Here is a 20664-nt window from a genome sequence, read left to right on the forward strand (position 1 = left end):
AGGGAGTAATAAAGAGTGTGGTAAGAATCTATGGTAAATAATGAGTGGTTGGATGCTTAGTTGACTAGTTTGTTATGTCTTAGTAAGACAAATAGTTAGGGGATGATTTGTAGTGGGTATGCAAGATTATTGTGGGAACTGGGAACCATTATGGTTAAGTATAGAGAGTGTTCTCCTCTGAGGAGAACGTATGTGTAGCTAGCTCCAGACCCTGCCCTACAACAACTTCATGTTATGCATAGTGCCTTAATTTTTAATCCTTATAACGTCTATTATTATGTCTTTACAACTCAGCTTCTATTGCCATTGACTATTAAAGAGATTTTGACCAAAAAAAGATATAAAGTAATGTACGTCAGCAAATATGCAAAGTTATGAACCTTTTTTAAAATTTATTCTTTTAAATTGTAATAACACCACATAATCAATTCACAACTACTACCCTACCACTTGCTAATATTGAAAAAACAATGGTTTCTTTGTAACACAGTATCCATTTGATGAAATTTGTGGTCCTGCACTTTTAAAGTAACAAACATTTTCTCCTTTTCACTACCTTCTTCTGTACAACTTTTAAATAGTGACACAAATATTTTGTATCGAAAATTTAAAGTAATTTGGGGTTGTAAGTTTGTAACAGACAACTAATCCAATTAACAATACATGAAAGAGACAAAAAATGAAGAAAAGATACTTATGGTGGCAAAGAAAAATAAAATGACTAACCCCAATCAATATAAAAAAGTTTGGCGATCATCACCTTTTTAAAATTTATATCTCACCAGAGACCCATTCCCCTATGAATCGGAGGGTTATAACAAAAAAAATCGTTATATCTTGTTTATATATATTACATTGGCACGCAAATGTTGATGAAGACCTCAATCTCAGACCAAGTATGCTATATAGCTCCATGACCAGCTGTTTGTAGCAATTCATATACTCCAGGAACTTAAGTATATGCACATCTTATGATTATATCAGCCATGAGTGACAGAGAAAGAATAGTTCCAAGGCTGTACCTAGGACTCCTTTCTTTGGGTGTTTTCGCCACTAGCAGACCGGGCTGCCTGGAACTGAATGACATACTTTTTTTGCAACTCTCTAAGCCTTTCAAGCAGTTCCAGAAAAGTTGGTCGACAAGTTGGATCACTGGTTGGAATGAACAAGCATATAAGTAGACATAATATGTTTGGTTATTGCACAACATTGGCTTCAATATTAATGGAATAAGAATACAAGGCTGATCGATAAGATTAATAATTTGCATAAAAGAGTATCAATATCAATAAGAGAAGTGCTAGCAGCACCCTTTTCAATACCAATAACATACAAAGTGTTGGAAAGAGTGTCAAAGAGGCATCGCTAGCAATTCTCTACTAAAAAATCCAAAACCAAAGGCATTTATGCAACTACTAATTTCTTATTGCATTGCGGTACGGAAATGAAATATGGGCTTCATGATGTATGCTACCTAATATTAAATAAATAAAAACGCCAGGAATTTCAATTTAATGAAACAATAATTGATGTTTTAGGTAAGATGGCCACCTATTTAGGACACAAATCACAATTACATTGATCTACGTTCTTTTGGGTGATAAAATTTATGCTTTATTCAGAGCAATGAGGAAAAAGATAACAAGTACAAAGTTTAACAATGAGATGAGAATGCACACCTGTGCCAACAGATCTCAATTAAAGAAGCCCACCCTGGATCAATATCTTTTGGAATTTCTGGACGCTGATTCATGAACCCTACAGCTCCAATTACCTGCAAGATTCCTAGAGGAAAAGTTGTTCATATATGAAAGCCACAGTGATACATATAGTTGCATAAAAAAGAAATATTCAGAGGTCACATAAGAAGGAACAAGGCAAACAAAATTTAACTGCTGCCAACACACTGTTCTTAAAATATCTAACCAAATTGAGAAACATTATTATTTTGGCAGTGGCTTTTCATTCAATAGGTTTGCAATCTTCTTGTTTTGTATGTAGTATGTATGCATGAAAGCAATACCTGCATTGGGTTGAGATTATCCCAAGGAATCTTTTCAGTCGCGAGTTCCCATAATATCACCCCAAAGCTGTACACATCAGACCTGATGTTCACAAGAAGCAGAAAAATAAGATATTCAAAGGCTGAAATTTATGTTAAAACATGTGGGAGGAGAGAGTAATAAAGGGCGCAGATTGAACACACTTCTCATCTGACGGTTCATTACGAAGAACTTCTGGTGCCATCCATTGAGGCTACAAAAAAGAAAAAAGGTAGAATCAATAAGAAATTTTGAGTCTCTTTAGTAGTGAAAATGTAAAGGAGGCAATTTCAAACAGATTTAAAATATTATGCTCCATGAAAAAGATGACGAGCCTACCGTGCCCCTTCCTGTCTTAGTTGTGAGATATGTTTCATGCTTAAGACGTGAAAGACCAAAATCACCAACCTATATGGTTAACAAGTAATTTAAGATATTGTCCAACCCGATAGAAAACAATGCTATGAAATCCTCAAAGCGATCAAGCGCAAGCATCCAATCCAACATTGTAGGATAAATAGAAAATGACAAGTGACATACCTTCACAGTCCAATTCTTATCAACTAGAAGATTTGAAGACTTCAAATCTCTATGGACAATCGGCGGGTTATAATGATGAAGATAATTTATGCCTCGCGCCTGAAAAAAAGTAAGCCTTAAGTATACAACATTGCATTGCTTCAAATACAGTGAAAGAGGTGCTTTTTAAGATGGCAATGGAATGCATGTTTCATTACAATGCAATATCTTTACTTTTAATAAAAAAGAAAGATATCATGTAGTAGATTATTCTATTTTAACAAATACTCACAATATCCAAGGCCATCTGAACTCGTCGTCTCCAGTCAAGTTTGGGTGTGTTTCGGTGTAACAAGCGACACAAGCTTCCGCTGAAGTTATCAAATACAGTTACAAATGAAAACAACAATAATCGGCCTACTTCAGTACTTTGTGAGACACAGCACAATTATAATCAAAATGTGAGGATACAAAGAATCAACTCAAAAGTAAGGTTCAGAACAAACCGCGGGAGAAACTCTGTCACGATGCAGAGACGTTGGGGTGAAGTCACTGCTCCCATAAAGAGAAGAATATTTGGGTGCCGAAGTCTTTTCATGACAGATACCTTCACATAACAACATATCGTCAAATTAATGTTAGGAAGAGTAAATTTTTAGGGGGCTGCCAAGCACTCGGGAGGTTCACAAGAAGAAAGTGATCAAAGAAAGAGAAACTTGTAAGAAATAAGAACTTGATTTATGGCTAAACTCAATAACTAATAGTTCCTCTTCACTAATCCAAAATTTCTGGCATTCATTTAGTTAACAAAATATAAGAGATTTTAAACAAAAATTTTGGAAACAAAAATATAATGCAATCTTGGTTAAAAACTAAAATCACAGTATTGTGTATGATAAAATACTATGTGGGCATGTGGCTAAGAAAGTAATGCTGACAAACTAACTAGTATTTTAATTGAAGGATGAGTAATGAAGACATAAATCCATCCAATCAAAAGGAAAACCAAAACTTTTTTTCTTTCCTCAATAAATGAACTGACCTCCCATCCTCTTAAACAATTTAAAAAGTAACAATGTTATGTCTCCTAGGTTCATGGATGTTGTGTTTAAGAGGATTGGTTTTGCCATCCAAAAAGGGTTAGTGGCGCAGCTTGTTGCCCGCTTGTCTTCCATTCCTTTGTAATTATATATATTTTTTTGGTGGTGTCTGGGATTCGAACCCAGACCTTGCATATATTATGCATTATCCCTACCAACTGAGCTAAGCTCACAGGGATTTGTAATTATATATTTTAAAAATATATAAAATTATTCAGTTATGATACTCAAAAAAAACAACTACTCCCTCCGTCTAAAATTAGGTATCCTATTTCCTAATTTTCTTTGTCTCAAATTATTTGTCCCTTTAATAATATCAATACAACATTTATTATTCTTTTCCACTAACATACCCTTATTTATTGCATTTCAATCATCTATAACTACTTCACTAACTATAATGGGTGTTTTAGTAAATCATACAGATTTTACCATTAAAATCAACACTATTAATATTAATCATTTCCTTAATAATCGTGTGAAACTCAAATGGGACACATATTTTGAGACGGAGGGAGTATCTCTTTCATTTATTACTTAAGTTTGTTAAATCACTCTATGATAACCATATATTCATTGTTAACCTAAATATATGGTTTTGCATTTCATGATGCTGATTATATCCTTTCTATAATAGGCCATATACCCCTGCTAAAGAAATAACATGGGCTCTCATTTATGACAAGTCAATATAAGTTTTCATCACCTTTATGCGTAGTTAAAAGCACAAACCATACTGATCCCTTTAATATGCTTAGCTAATTCAACATGATCACTGTTGATCCTTAAAGAAAAAAAAACCTAAAATACTGAAGCAATATCATATTCTCTATTATAGATCTGAGCCCAACTTGCAGTGCATGTGGATTAGTGTGTCACAAAATATGCAGTAGATGGTAAAACAAAAGGTAAACAACGTCTATGTTAAATCCTTAGAGGAAAACCTATTATCTTTTAATGATTTTTCCTCTCCAAATCATATTGGCAATGAAAAGATGTTTTTTCAACTTAAGCCGACTACCCGACCTTATTGGATTAGATTCAGTCTTAGGCCCAACATAGTCAGCAAATTAGACTGAAAGAAAGCATACCTCTTGTCGGAAGGATAGTATCAAATCATCTGAATACTCTTGCTTTGAGAAAACCTTGACAGCAACATCCTGCAAAAACATGAATATAAGCGGACATCAGAGTTGCAATCACCAAAATTTAGTTTGTCAACCTGTAAGATGCATTCTAACAATGTCAGGCTTAGAGCAGCCAAACAAATTTTACAGGCCTACAAGAAATCTTAATGTTCTTTAGTTCCAAAACGTCGAATTCGACACATTAAAGGACCTCAGTATATTAAATGCTAGTAACTCAAGTAGCAATATAGACATAACTTTGTACGATCAACATATATGAGAAACTCAACTATATACCGCACGCGACAAAGAAATATTGTCCTAGTAAATTGCTTGTAGAATATACTTTTATAATGCATGAATACAAACCGAAAATTAGAGGAAGAGAAAACAGCATACCGATCCATACCACAGAGCATGGTATACAGTTCCACAACAACCTGCGATTCAACAACAGAGAGGTGAATAAATCACCATTGATAACTAGATAGATATTAGGGTTCGCAAGCTTGGGCTCCATAAATTATCAAAATCCTTAAAGAAGCAAACAAAATTTCATGCTGAACTCTGAAAACAGATAATTTGTCAAGATTTTAAACAAATACTTGTTAAAGTATAGATATAGTCAAAAGATTATTTTTACAAACTTGCCCCTTTAGTTAAGAGTGCAACTTACCCTGTCCAATTTGTTCTCGAATTGTCAAATCCTCCCACAAAATTTCATAATCAAAGCAATCATTGTCTGCGTCCACTTTACTACTGACAGCACCACTGCCAGCACTTCCGCAGCTGCTGGCACTACTTGTGCTGTTAACATTATAGGAGGAAGAACGGGATAATGAAGCCTCATTATTAGTAGGGCGATTACTTTCACCAGCCTGGTTTTCGTGCTTCAAGCCAGAAGAAATAATCTTTTGATTAACTGACTCATTTTCTTGATCATTCTGCCTCCACGGCTCAGCAGCACGAACGTTCCTTGCCTCTGATTCTTCTCGATCATTTGTTCTCCACGGCCATGTTGATGTTTTCTTTTGAATCCAGGTTTCGGGCTTAGTAGGTAAACTTTTGTTAACAGGTTTTCCTTCACTCTCATCACCAGAGTCTCTCGAAGTTTTTGCTTCAAACTTTTCCTCAACACGATAAAATACACCAACAGGGGACTGTGGCAAATCACCTTTAGGCGTGCTAGCTCCGCTTGAATTAGCATCTTCTCTGTGTTCTGAGAAACCGAGATCAGAATGTTGACTTTCTCCATTCCCACCATCACGGTCCATGTTATTTTCTCCTGTCCAGATCTTCGATTTGACTTTGTTACCCATCTTCGACGCCTGTTTAACAGTTCTAACAAATCACAAAACATACCACAGGATACTAAATTGCATAAACATTCAAAGTTAACGAGCTAACCAAATTTGAAATTTTAGATGCTAGAGCAGTTTGTAGTGGCTGCTGAGAATCAAAACCAAGTTTATTTGAAACACTACTGCTACGACGAATACCATAATCCGATTCAGCATTCTTTACACCAAAGAATGGAGCTCTCATTTCAAGAAACGGCCGTGAATCACTCGACACACAGATAATCCCAACTAAACTTCCATCATCATAAAAAGGAGTATTAGTTGTTACAGCTAAAAACTTTTCTCCTTTCTTGTTCTTGACTAGGAATTGACCACTCCATTTCTCTCCCTTCATAACACAATTCACCGTATCACAAGCTAATTCCCAATCCCTAGAGTCCACAAGCAAATCAATCCCATCCTGTCCCAAAACTTCATCTGCTGCATAACCGTATAGATTTTCCGCACTACGGTTCCTGCATACATCAAATCCAGGATGTACATTAATTTTTAAGTATAGGTCTTATCGTAGTTCTAAATTGCGGTCATAACGTGAATTTTGATATTGCAACAAAATTTAGTAAAAATTCAAATACAATGTAGACTGCAATTTAAAACTAAGAATCTAATACATTATATCTCACAAATCATAAACTCAATTTACCATTAAAAACAACATTGAAATAAAATAAAAAAGCAAAAAATAGAAATACAAAAAATAGAGAAATAGAATGAATAATCATTATTACCAGTAAATGATACGAGAATTAAGATCCAAAATATGAAGAGAATGTCCCAAAGAATGCAAAATATTGAGATAATGTTTCTCAGTGAAATTAACAAGCGCGTGAGCATGAGTTTCCTTTCTGAGAGGTGAAGAGTGTTTGAAAGAACAAGAACCTTTGTTCCAAGAACCTAATCTAGAACGTTGAGGTGACACAGAGTGAGACCTTTGACGATGATGATGTTGTTGTTGTTCTCTTCCATCACTAAGTTTAAGCTTTGACATTTCTTGTTTCATGTAAGCATGTCCTTCTTCTAACTCTTGGATCTTCTTCTGAACTGCTTTCTCTCTTTCTTCACTTCTCATCATTTTTTCTTTAATTATTATTACTCTTCATTCTTCTTATTCTTATACCTCTCTCTCTTCTGTTTATGTCTATCTTAAACAGTTAATTAATACTGAAATTAAACTAACAAAGAAAGTCTTATCTGGTTTCATTTTTTCTTAGATATTCTTGTTTCTTACTCCATTCATATGTATGTATCAAAATTTTGTGCAAAGTGTGTTCTATCTTTTTTCGTTTTTTAATTAGATATTTATCTTTAGCTGATTCTTTTATCATAATAGTTAACAAAACTCTCATTATTTAATACGGATTTTAATTAAATTTGGATTTAAATCTGAACCAAAGTATGTTCTATTCTATCACAAAATTACGTAATGAAATAATCAATGATCTATTATTGATTAAAGTTTAGTTACATTTCGTCAAATTCTACGCTACAAAGACACATTCTTTATTAATCAAAGATAACCAAAAATACACAAAGTCGCAAGATTTTATTGTTGATAATTATTGTAATTGTAAAATCAAAAGTTAACAACCACGCTCGAAACTGGAACTTGTGATGTAACGACCCGTGATTGTTTTGAGTTTTTAATATTTGGCCAATAGAAATGGAGCGTGTCATCCAAGCTTAGTTTGAGCGTTTGATTAAGTGTGTCTCTGTTTGATTAAGCAATGTTGATTTTTCTTCTATTTCTATACACGACATTGTCTTTTAGCTTGTGATTCGGACAATACTACTGGGCATGATAATATTTCCTCCTTTTATTGAAAATTGTTGTTCCCACATTTGGTTTGACTGTGTCATACAAGTAAATTACTCAAATGCTCTTCGGCAGTTAACTGCCGAAGTTTTAAAAATACGGCTGCAGTTAACTGTCGAGGAAAACTTCGGCAGTAAACTACCGAGGAAAACTGAAAAACTTCGGCAGTTAACTGCCGAGGAAACCTCAAATCTGTTTTTTTTTTTGACAAAATCCATAAATTGTCATTAATAACAAACCTTTTTTTTTTTTGACAAAAACCATAAATTGTCTTTAATAATATTTATTGATTTTGAATGTTTCAATCATTATTTTGATACGTTTCAAACAATTGCAGTATTATACTTATGCGTATATATCTTAATAAGAATAACATTTAAATCAGTGTAAAAATTAAGCATTTGAATATTGTTTTGCACATTACTTAAATACAAATAATAAAAAAAATTCGTTAAAATAATTGTGCACAACGATTTTTTTTAAGGTATAATATATTGTTATATTTTCTACATTAAAATAATTGTGTACAAAGATTTTTTTTATTTATTTAAGTAATTTGCAAAACAATATTCAAATACTTAATTTTTAAACTTATTGAAATGTTTAAGCGGGTAATGTGTGAATTCCCCTCTGTGAGGAGTACGTGGTGTCCCATGTTTGGCTTACAGTCTTCATTTTCACATCATAATATGTTGAGGTGGCCACATGTTCGTAGCTTATCTACCATGTGGCTTCAGTGCTCATATATAGTCGTTTCTGTTAGTGACACTATAAATATGGAGCGTGAGTTGATTTCCTAATTGTCTTGTTCCACGAAGCTTGATTAAGCCTAATGACTTCACAATTTTTATATACCTCAGTAGACTCAAAAAAAATCCAGGTTGCATGTATTAGACTTCGTTTGTGCTTGCCTAACCTACCATTGGAAGAAGATGTGGGGGTACTCTTCCAACTTTGAGTCATATGTAATCTCAATCTCACTAAAGCCTTCCAAAATGATGCGTCGTTTTACTTCATACCTCCATATTTATACTCTCACCCCTATCCAACCATATGATATTTCTTATATAAACTTGTTTGTAGCCCACCAAAAATAATTTTTTTGGACTAAAAAAATCTAACAAAGGAAAGTTTTTTAAATTTCCATATTTTTAAAGATCTGGTTTGAATATTTAAATAGAAAGTTTTGTAAGCAAAATATCAAATATGAATATAGATATGGGATATTTGGCACCACCAAAAAAAGATATGGGATATTTGGAAATTCAAAATATATTGTAATTTCCACAAACTTACTTTTTTTTATCTTTGGTAATTTCCAAATTTTACGAGAGTAGCCTAATCCATAAACTTTAGATCATAATAGCCAATACCTTTAAAGCTTTGGGCCAACTTTTTCCTTATACAAATAAAGATGAAAATATATTAGTTCGACCGATTTAGATCTGGCTAGGTTTGAATTATTTTAAATAGATCAGGCTAAGACTTAAAAAAAATCATATTTAGCTAAACATGTCAGACTTCAAGGCTTAAAGAAAGCCTTTTCCAGGTCTATGAGGCCGGCCGGTATATTTGAGTAAATATGAATGTTTTTTCATAGTTTTTCTTATTATATTAGATTGTATGCTCCATGTTAAGCATGTTTATCTTCTTTTTTTTTACAAAAGATATCTTCACAAATTTAAAAAATATTAATTCACATTAATTTTTGACGTATTTAAATATATTATTATAAAGTGTAATAAACAATATTATTACAAAAGGTGAATTCAAGCCACCAGACTACTTGACAAAAAAAAAGTATAATAAAAATATTTTTTGTCAAAAATAAACAACATTCATTCATTCAAATTGATAGCATAAAATGACAAAATACATATACCTAAAACATGACTATATTCAAGCAATCGAAAAACGCATGTCTTCAGATCTGCAAAGTTGAAGCCGCAAAAGTCATTAATTGAATATGCACTTGATCAAAGTTAATCTTTTCGACTTTGGGTTGTGTTGTGGTCCTTGAGTTTCAAACCTAAATCCAGACACATCAATGAGTGGTCCATTTGTCGCTCTCTAGTTTCTCATTCTCTAACCTAGCTTGTTAAGGTGTACAAAGAATACCAACGCTGTCTTGTAGCTTCGACTCTTCGTATTCTATTTTTAAGTACTCATAAGCTTTCAACATACGAGACATTTTGGTTGAGTTCTTACATTCTCTATAAGAACATTCAGACTCCCTACATTTGGCTCTTGCTTTATTTTTATCTTTCTTCACCCACTTAATTAATCCTCCCCATTTGTATGGTATAATCATGTACAACATACTTTAAACTTTCTAGATTTCCAAAACTCCATCTCAATCGCAAGGTACACATTCCCTAATCTCCTAGTTTTACGGAATCGTGGATATACTTTCTCACCGCCATCATCTTCGTCATTGGTGCTAAGAGTGATAAGAGTTTGTCATCCTCTCCATTTTCATCATTGACATCTTCTAAGTTTTTCACGAGTCTTTGTCTAGAGTCAACTTCACTATGAAACTCATTCGATGTTTCATGAGAAACAATTTCAAGTTCACCTAATTTGTAGTCATCATATGAAGAATCTTCAACCTAAGATATGTTTCACTATAAAACAACATCATTTTACAGATATCATAGAAAAATCAGAAGAAAAAAAAATAGAGGTTCAAAAAACACAAAAATTAAAACTTAATAGAAACATATTCCATAAACAAGGTCATATAAAACCCTAAAACTTAATAGAAACATTAATCAGTAAATAATGTTGGAAAAATAGAAAATCATAGAAAAATCATTCGAAAAATAGAATCAGGGACAATGAAAAAATGTTACAAAGTGTCAGAAAGTTTCGACATGAGATCACAAAACCTAAAACCTCTAAAACCTAACTAAGCAACAATCAAGCCAAAAATCACCCAATAATCAGACATAATCTTCACTCAACCCAAAACATAACCATTAGTTTTTTTTATCACAACTTCAATATAACTTAAGGGTTTGTGAATAAGTGAAGAAGATGAAGAAAAAAGGCATAGATATGCATACTCTACTGCAGCACTAAGAAGATGCATAGATATTTAACACATAAGTAGTAATTTTTGCTCTCTATATAATTTAACTTATGCAATTTTTTTTTTTTCATTACATATGCAATTTTTTGCTTGCTCGAGTTTTTTAGCGAAAAAATAATTACAACTTTATATATAGTCAAATTAATAATAAATTAAAATGGTCATAAATTACATTTTTAAATAAATTAATGACATCATATATATATATATATATATATATATATATATATATAGTCAGGATCCGTTGACACCAAATCCTATCCGTCCTTTTTATCATCTCAACGGCTGTTATTTATTCACTTTAGATGTTTAGGTGAAGACCCTTAGCTGATAAAATAAACCACACTTCTTTTTTTTTCTTTTTTCTTTTCTGATAGCTATGGTGCTTTTATATTTGCAGAAAAAGTTCCATCATAAGATTGCTCTCTTATTTTTGATTTCACCAGGAATAGATTTTGATTATGTTTCTCACAATTTCAAACTTCACTTTGTTATTATCAATTTTTTCTATCGATCGGCACCCCCCTTTCCATTTTATATGATTAGCTCTCCTTCTTATCTTAATGTTTATAATCAAGCAAATTTTCTACATATCAATATTATAATGGGGGATAAGTATGGATTATCACTCACAACAAACCCTGCAAACTTTTAATCCCCTTTTCGTTGATAATTTATTTCCAATCACCATCAATAAAAAGGTTAATTAACTAATTCATTAAATTTGGAATCCTGTGATAAAAGAAGAGAGTAACGTAATCACCAGCAAGGATGAAAGAAAACTGTTGTTAGATCAGGAAAAGGAAGAAGAAGAGAGGAGATTTCTTTTATCAGCGAAAGAGTCTTCATCTGAACAACTAAAATGAATAAATGTCATCCGTTGAGATGATAAAAAGGACGGATAGGTTTTGGTGTCAACGGATCCTGACTCGTATATACTACCTCCGTCCCTAATTATAGGGCCCTTTTGAAAAAATAACGGGAATTAAGATAGTGAATATCTGTATTAAATATGTTTGTAATTACTATTGTTTTTACAATTTTATCCTTTAAGAGTGAGGAATGGTTTATGTTTTCAACATGTTATTTATTGCTGATTGAAGAAAAAGATATATAATAAATAGGGGCATATATGTAAAGAAATAATTAATGTAGTTTTAAATAGTAAAGGGGTCTTATAAAAATGGACAAAAAAAATTCTCAAAAGGGTCTTATAATTAGGAACGGAGTTAGTATATATTCAGATTCTCTAACATAATATAACATTTGAAATTAATTAATTAATTTTTTTATTATGTCAGACTTAGACCTTGAATTAATGTTATGTCAAATTAATCATAAATTTATGATAGTAGTATCTCTAAAATATTACGCTAAATATTAGTAAAATGGAGCTTTATTTGATTGGTTATCAGCTCTTTAGTCTATTCCAAAAAATGACATATACTTTAAATACGTTTTTATAAAATAAGCATTTACATAAACAGACCCAATAATTTTCAATTTTTTTTTTTTTAAGAAATCAAAATGAAATTATATATCACACCAAGCAGTAGCTCCCAGGCACAAGGTATGCCTAAGATACCACTAAAAGTTACAAGAGATCAGTATCACAACAAACAGAGATTACACAAGTTAGCCAATGTCAGACAATCTAAAGGGTTTGACCACCACCTCTGCGTACCATAAACAAACACAACCTTTTTAGCTTTCAGCCCTCCTAAAGATAACAATTTAACCTTATCTAACATTTGAGGGACTAAAGTAACAGTATTATTGAACAAACGATTATTACGTTCGTTCCAAACTACCCAAGAACACAAGAGCCAAATAAGCTGCATGAACGAACTTTTAGCTTTACCAACACTTGTCAAATGAGTAAACTGCATTAGATGATCTGCAATAATATTAGAGTCCACTCCAACAAAACCAATCCAATCACGCACCTGCTTCCATAAAGATGCAAACGTAGGACAAGATAAGAATAAATGTTCGGCCGTCTCCACGTGACCGCACCCAGAAACACAAAATATATCATCCGTAGGAATAACACCACGAATAGCCAGGATAATTTTCAATAATAAATGAGGGTTAAAATAAATTTTCATATATGTTACACTTTTTGCCTGCAAGTGTAGCCTCTGTGTTTAAAAAATATAATGAAAAATAATAATTTGTTGGAAGATCTAAAGCTATAATTTAGTATGATAGATATACGTTAATTAGACCTAAATCTTAAGTTTGTTGACTATAGCTAGGTCATGCTTGATCAATACCAGACTTTTATATTTTATGCATACCAATACCAGAATTTATATTTTTTAGAAAATTGCTTAATATTTTGTAAAAAATAAAATAAAAATTGCTTAATATGTGTTTATGAATCTTCCAGCGGAAGTGGCTAACAGTATACCCAAGAAAGCTATGTGTTAATTGAAATTAGCTAGTAGTGCTTTGAGCTGTCCATGCACGGCTATCTCTTTCATGTATTTTTAAAATATAATAACTAGCTAATAGTAATAACTTATAAAAAATTAGGAATTGTGCATGGTTATATATATAAAAAAAACAATTTTTTTTGGAAAATAAAATACTTTTTAAATAGTTGGGCACAGATTAGCTAGTATTAAAAAAATTACTTTTTTGTTATTACAATTCTATAACGTAGATATAGGTGATTTTTCTTTTTGTGTGTAACTCGCCATCGTAAAGAAACTACAAAAGATTAATCTCTCAAGTTATGAAATCTAAACAAGTGAATATTTTCTCTAATTTTTTTTACCAAAGCTCGAATTTAAACTCATGATGTTGATTAAACTAAAAGTTAGAAACTCGTGTTATCTCTTGAATATAATGTAAATAGTGATTGAATTGATCATCACTTTTTGTTTACCCATTTTCTTGTAAAATAGTCAACTTTTTCTACGGTATATATTTACTCCATTGAATGAAAAACATTGATTGATATTCTAGTTTGATTGGCTAAATATCCAAGATTGTTATCAATAAAGGTTGTAAGAAATTTACTCACCAACTAAATCGTGAGTGCAACTCTAATCTTGATAAGTCTCGAACCGAACTCACCTAAAAAAAATTCTCATAACAAAAAACATACCCAGGAATGCTAATTTTTTTTTTTTTTTTTTTTAACATACCCAGGAATGCTATATTTTAAATTAAAATTAAATTTAGTCTGATTACAGGCTGTGAGCTTATTAATTTGGACACCGGCATGATGGCTGATAATCTACCTGATCTCATGCAAATTCCTAATGTGGTTTTGTGGCAACAAATATCACATGGTGGGGGCAAGCTTGCCATTTATAGGTGACATGAAATATATAAAGACGTACTTATTGATCGATCGATTCATAAATGCATTCTCACTCATAATTTTTAATGCTAGGTACAGTTTTTACTTATATAAACTCTAAATAAAAAGAAGTTAACCTTTTTTGGTGATACATAAAAAAAAGAAATTAATTAATGGTCGATCTATATATATGATATATCCTTGATCTAGACCAGTTATGTTCATTAATATTCTTACCAACTTGGACTGAAGAAACAGGCTTGTTAATTTTTTTTCTTCGGAACCAATTATATCAAAATAACTGGAAAATGATTTTCAAAATAAAACAAAAAATCATTTAATGTTTTAAATTTGAAAAGTTTTAGGGACTGATTTTTTTCTTCCTGATTGATGTTCATTATTGTAATTTGTAACTCAAACTGTTCATAATTTTCATTTAAATTGTTAATGATTGGAGTCAAGCTTCTCCAATGTTACTAGTACTTACACTTCGCAAAACTTTGACATCTTCACAAATAGTAAAATATTTTTTCACATTGAGTATTTTTTTTTTCACTCACTTTTCTTTTTATTTCGCTATTCCTTTACACTCATCTAACAGTTTTCACTAGGTGCGCGGGAATAGTGTATTTGAAAAAGACTAAGGTTGTTGATGGTTGGGACATGACAATTATGAATACACCGGCTAATAGATTGTCTTCCAACAAGTTTGACATTTAGGTCATGTAATGTAACTAGTCAGAAGAACTATATGAGAGATGCCCCCAAGTCTTTGTGTATTAATGGCATGTGCTCCTATAAATAGAACTCCAATTGCCAAGCATTCTCATTACAAGAGCAAATCAAGTTTTTCCAGCTCTATTACAATTTTCTGTTTTAATTTGTGCAAATTAAGATGGGAAATTTACACAAGTATGTTGGAGTACTAGTTGTGATATTTGCATTGGTGATAGGAACATCGGAATGCCGAAAAATACAAAAAGATGAATTTGTTGACAACTTTGGTAGAGGTGGCTTGGGTGGTGGTGCTGGCGGAGGTTTTGGTGGCGGCAGTGGTGGAGGTGTTGGAGGAGGACTTGGACACGGTGGTGGCTTTGGAGGCGGTGCTGGAGGTGGTGCAGGTGGAGGGTTTGGAGGTGGTAAAGGTGGTGGTTTTGGAGGAGGAATTGGAGGTGGTCATGGTGGTGGAGTAGGTGGAGGTGGCGGTGCAGGTGGAGGGTTTGGAGGAGGTCATGGAGGTGGAATCGGGGGAGGAAGCGGTGGGGGTGGTGGTATAGGTGGAGGTGCAGGTGGAGGCATTGGAGGTGGTGGTGGAACTGGTGGAGGTGCTGGAGGTGGCTTTGGAGGTGGTAATGGTGGTGGTGTAGGTGGAGGAGGAGGAGCCGGTGGAGGTATTGGAGGTGGTTCTGGCGGTGGCATTGGAGGTGGTAATGGTGGTGGTGTAGGGGGAGGAATTGGTGGGGGTGGTGGTGTAGGTGGAGGTGCTGGTGGAGGCTTTGGAGGTGGTGCTGGATCTGGGGGAGGTGCAGGTGGTGGAGTAGGTGGAGGTTCTGGTGGAGGCTTTGGGGGTGGTGTTGGAGGTGGCGGAGGTGCAGGTGGAGGAGCTGGCGGAGGATTTGGTGGTGGGGCTGGAGGTGGTGCTGGTGGAGGCTTTGGAGGCGGTGCAGGTGGTGGTTTCGGAGGTGGTGCCGGCGGTGATAGGGTTTGAGTTAAAATATTCTTAATCCTATTATAATGTAATGGGTTATTCTTGAAAAATGAAATAAATGCAACTTCTTATTAAATATGAATTGATCTTGTTCATTTGTAAAATTGGAGTAAAATTGATGCAAATTTTTAAAATATTTCATGCATCTCCACTTGTACCGCCAAATTCTTGCAAATCAAAGCACAGCAAATCTAGTGATTTCCATTTTCGCAAAAGATCGATTTCTCTTTTATACTTGAATGAAAATTGTAAGGCCATATCAGAAAAATGGTATAAGTAACCTCTTTCCTAATAAATTATGTGTATGGTGTAAAAAGTATAATATAAAGGGTTAACCATATTTGTTTGACTTGTTGTTTTTTGGTCTTTTTGGATGCACATGTATAATGTTTATTTTAAAATAGAAAATATATATTTTTCAGAGGTAGTTTCATGTACTATATCATTCTATTATAGGCTTGGTTTATTTGGAGGGAGGGAGAAAATTCGGTGTGTATCTTCATTCTAATTATAATTCTAAACCATTAAAATGCTTTAGAAAATATAGATACTATAAAACACAAAAAAAAAAAAAAAGGATTAATTAAAAAAATATGATACATGAAAATATAAATGCAATAAAAGAATATGTATCTGCAATGTTCATTCGTAGTTGTAGCTATAATAAAAATTTACAAACTTGTGTAAAAATAGATATATCCGTTGACGTTATACATTGAAAAATCAAAGGATGCGTATTCCATTTCCATATAGTGTTGATCATATGACGGAAGTGAAGTCATTACCTTTTTATATCATGGTTGAACTACTCCTAAATGGACAACTCGAACCAGCAGTAAAAATATATTATGGAGCTGGCTACTGGAGCCATCACATTTTAATGTTTGGAGTCAACCGGCTCTTGATGCTTATCTTAACTAGTTACAATTGACAGTAATACCAAAAATTAGGATAGGAATAAAGTTCTAAACAACTTAAATCTCTGCTAAGCTCACCAAACTATGAGTATCCCAATATCTTGGAGATTACCATAAGACAAAAGGATATGGCATTGCCACTGAGAGAGATGACCTATACTTTGTATCTAACAATATACACATAATGGAAACCGAAAACATTTCTAATTAAGTAGCATAATAACTTCTCTCATCATTGATTGTGAAATAATATGAGTTGAAGCACGTACTTTTCCACTCCTAATTGCAGTGTTGAAGTCCTCAGGAATTGTTGGAGGAGTAAACTCCTTCATTGGTGTGATATTCCCTTCTTCAACCTAACAAAACAAAAGACGCATAACTACAATATTATTTGGTGGACGGGGACAAATTACACTACTTGAAATCTGCGTTATTCCAGTGGAATTACCTACGGATTTTGGGAAATTCTTTTTCCATCCTCAAGACTTCTCGAACATCTTACAACATTATGGATTATATAATGTAAAAATACGATAAAAACACTCTCCAACACTGTACAACATTTCCGATTTCATAATCTAAACCAAGTGAGAATGGTGGAAAAAGAAACTCTTGTATTTTTTTTTTTTGAGTAATCTTGTATTTTTATTATAAGTGATACATTTACAAGATTATTAATTTACTTATGGGAAATAAATGTGTCTAATAAAATATATGACTGAAGAACCATTTTACTAAGTTTTCGGATTTTTGAATACCATGTGGTTCATTTTAGATAATATTGTCTTTTTTTTTATAAAAAAAAATAATAATCTACAAAGATTTATGAATTTTGTTATCAAAGGGACTAAATTTTCCGTTTTTAAATATTGTAAGTGACTTGATTGTTCCTTTTTAATTATTGTCAGGGATCTAATTTTCTTTTTTAGAATATTTTTAAGGGCTTAATGTCCCCTTATATATAAATGAAAGAAAGAAAATTATTAAATTGACTTTGCACACACAATAAATTTGGATGTATTCTATTCCAAATATAATATCTAAATCTTCTTGTCAATAGTTGTGTTCTAAAATCATTTCTAAAAATAAGAAACTCAAAATCTTACAATTTTTATAATTTCATAAAGAAAGAAAAAAGTTAAACTAAACCGCAAAAACATCCGTAGGAAATCAAATTCTTAGAAATACCTGCGGAATTTTCAAAGGATTTATTAATGGGAACGCCGCATGTAAATCCACAGGAAAACAAAAATTCTACAATATTTCTCCAGGAAATTTCTTCTAAATACCGGTATTAGTAGGAAAAACGAGAAATTCTAATAGTGAAAGTAAAAAAATCGTAACTAGAGAGATATAAATAAAATTTAAAGATAAATTAACTTATATAATGTAAATATAAATTAATCTTTGACACCAAAACGAAGATTTCAGGTAATTGAATTAGATTTTTAAGGGTACAAGCAAAATTTAAGGGCACACACCTTATCACTCAAACTAGTTTACTAACACTTATTTATATATAAGTAACACAAGGTGTCTCCCTATTGAATACTTGGGCCAAGGTGGAATTACCAAAATTAGGTGTTACACTGGTCATATATGTAATTAAAATTCAAATGTTGTTTATGATATGACATGCATCTTTATCTTTTGAAAAATATTTAATGAATGAATATCTATTTTTTTTTTTTGGTCAAGTAGCCTAGTGGCTACAGCTCGCACAATTAAATTGTGGAGAAGTGGAGTGTCCGGGGTTCGAACCCTGGCCCCTGCATATAATATGCAATATCCTTACCAACTGAGCTAAGCTCACGGGAATAATATCTATATCTATATTATAAGATGACAACTAGGGTACCCATGGAAGAATGGTGTATAATTTACCTCAACCAATACACATTAGCAACATAAGCACATTTTTAAGTGGTATCCATGAACTATCTTGATCCCACCAACAAATTGCTCATTTTCATTGATTGGTGGATAAATTACCCACCATTCTTCAAAGGTAATCTAGAAAAAACCATATTATAAACATTTAACTTGCACAATTGGTATAGTACACGTCTGTCCAAAAAAAAATTTGGTATAATACACATGACATCTTCCTTTATTGAACATAATTAGTGCTTTTAAATACAACATCGATCCTATACATGTTGCATATTATTCTAAAGATTACATAAAATTGGTAAAGATATGTGATTTGGGCAGACTTATGCAATTGATACTTAAATTATATTGACAAAATAAATAATTTTTTTGTTACTAATTTATCATGGTATGTAAGATAAAATGAACCAATTGTAGGTATAGCCTTAACCTGGTATGTAAGGTAATTTGTTCATGTGGTTTGCTTTTTTTTCTTTCTTTTGAGTAATCTTTCATGGTTTACTAAAAGGCTTATAATGATAAAATAATTAAATATTCGATTACTATGTTTGCTAAAAAAATCTCTCAAAAAAAAAAATATTTGCTAAAAAAAATATTGTATGTTTGCTCAAAAACAAATCATGGTATGTAGTAGAAAATGAGTAAGTTGTAGTATAGCATTAACATGGTATATAAGAAAGGTAATTTTGTTTAAAAAAATAGGTTAAATTGGATATTATGTCCCTTTCATTATTTTATTTTGGTCTCATAACTTCTAAATCGTTCATTTTAATCTCTCAAACATTCTCTCATCTATCAATTTGGTCTCAAACACTATTCCACCGTATTGTGAGAGTATGGTCGTCGTTCTCGCAAGACTAAACCACCACCACCACCACCCCCCCCCCCCCCCCGGTCATTTATATCTCTTTCTTCTCTAATAAATGTGTACATATATAGTTTGAAAAATATTTCTGAATAAAAAAGGACAACCTACATTATTTCCAAACTTCATTAATGATGAAAGGAGTTAAGGCAAGTTTTAAGTCAAAACTTCCCCATTACAGTTTACGCGGTTATGAACAAGATGCCAGACATGTTCAACTAGTATGGTGCAACCTCATTCCTAACTGTTGATATAACATGTATCACTATGAAAATAAACATTTTATTTGTTAAACAATTTTATTTACCTGTCATTCTTATTTCTTCCATATGCTGCAGACCGAAAAGGAATGGATACATTTGGTAGGTATCATCTTATCTATAGCAACGATTAAGATATGAGAAATGTTAACGAGTGTTCTGAAATACTCTTTAAAAATCTTAAATGATAAATTTTTATAAAAATATATATATTCAATGCATTAGAAATTGTACCATTTATCAATACATTAGAAATTGTATAGTTTATTAATTTAGATTGTCTAAAAGAGGTTTGGAGAAATTCATTAGTGAGACCCGGAAAATATTACTCCCTTCATTCTTTTTCTTTTTTTATAAATACTCCCTCCATTTTTAATTATAAATAAATTTAATTATTTAAATTCATTTAATTAATGATATATGTGGTTTTAAAAAATTAAATTTATTTATAATTAAAAACAGAGGGAGTACATGTGAGAAATTCATGTAAAGATCGAGTAGTTAGTTCCATTTTTTCTTACAAGTATAAATTTAATAGGTGAAAGTTCATTGATTCTCAACTTTGACCAACCTCCTACTTGATGGAGAAGATTTATTAAGTATATGAAACCCATGACCCCATACTCTGTTTCCATTGTGTTGCACTTAACTTCAC

General features: G+C 32.3%; 2 protein-coding genes across 3 annotated transcripts; one reads left to right on the forward strand and one right to left on the reverse strand.

Annotated features, from left to right (window-relative positions):
- Nucleotides 1-529: 529 nt before the first annotated feature.
- LOC11422322 (probable serine/threonine-protein kinase drkD) lies at nucleotides 530-7449 on the reverse strand. Of its 2 annotated transcripts, none has more exons than XM_003609733.4 (13): nucleotides 6878-7445; nucleotides 6196-6604; nucleotides 5465-6116; nucleotides 5188-5228; nucleotides 4753-4821; nucleotides 3068-3168; nucleotides 2854-2932; nucleotides 2583-2681; nucleotides 2382-2450; nucleotides 2207-2256; nucleotides 2024-2105; nucleotides 1680-1774; nucleotides 530-1152 (listed from the first exon to the last, which is right to left on the reverse strand). In XM_003609733.4, the coding sequence occupies exons 1-13, from the start codon at nucleotides 7219-7221 to the stop codon at nucleotides 1023-1025; spliced, it is 2220 nt and encodes a 739-aa protein (XP_003609781.1). In that variant the 5' UTR covers nucleotides 7222-7445; the 3' UTR covers nucleotides 530-1022. The 2 variants fall into 2 exon arrangements, 1 of the variants encoding a protein (XP_003609781.1); XR_005645756.1 differs by having other exon boundaries at nucleotides 1116-1152; nucleotides 1680-1785; nucleotides 6878-7449.
- Nucleotides 7450-15140: 7691 nt separating this feature from the next.
- Nucleotides 15141-16423, forward strand: LOC11422323 (glycine-rich cell wall structural protein). The gene is made up of 2 exons (XM_039832992.1): nucleotides 15141-15511; nucleotides 15896-16423. The coding sequence occupies exons 1-2, from the start codon at nucleotides 15262-15264 to the stop codon at nucleotides 16072-16074; spliced, it is 429 nt and encodes a 142-aa protein (XP_039688926.1). The 5' UTR covers nucleotides 15141-15261; the 3' UTR covers nucleotides 16075-16423.
- Nucleotides 16424-20664: the final 4241 nt, after the last annotated feature.

The sequence above is a fragment of the Medicago truncatula genome, chromosome 4 (assembly GCF_003473485.1).
Source record: "Medicago truncatula cultivar Jemalong A17 chromosome 4, MtrunA17r5.0-ANR, whole genome shotgun sequence".
Lineage (NCBI taxonomy): Eukaryota > Viridiplantae > Streptophyta > Magnoliopsida > Fabales > Fabaceae > Medicago > Medicago truncatula.

Excerpts from the sequence above, each read along its gene's own strand:
- LOC11422322 (XM_003609733.4), bottom strand. The coding sequence starts at position 7,221 with ATGATGAGAAGTGAAGAAAGAGAGAAAGCAGTTCAGAAGAAGATCCAA. Across the intron at positions 2,682-2,853 it reads TTCAGATGGCCTTGGATATT|GCGCGAGGCATAAATTATCT; the intron begins GTGAGTATTTGT and ends ACTTTTTTTCAG. Across the intron at positions 2,257-2,381 it reads CTAAGACAGGAAGGGGCACG|CCTCAATGGATGGCACCAGA; the intron begins GTAGGCTCGTCA and ends TCTTTTTTGTAG.
- LOC11422323 (XM_039832992.1), top strand. The coding sequence starts at position 15,262 with ATGGGAAATTTACACAAGTATGTTGGAGTACTAGTTGTGATATTTGCA. Across the intron at positions 15,512-15,895 it reads AGGGTTTGGAGGTGGTAAAG|GTGGTGGAGTAGGTGGAGGT; the intron begins GTGGTGGTTTTG and ends GGGGAGGTGCAG.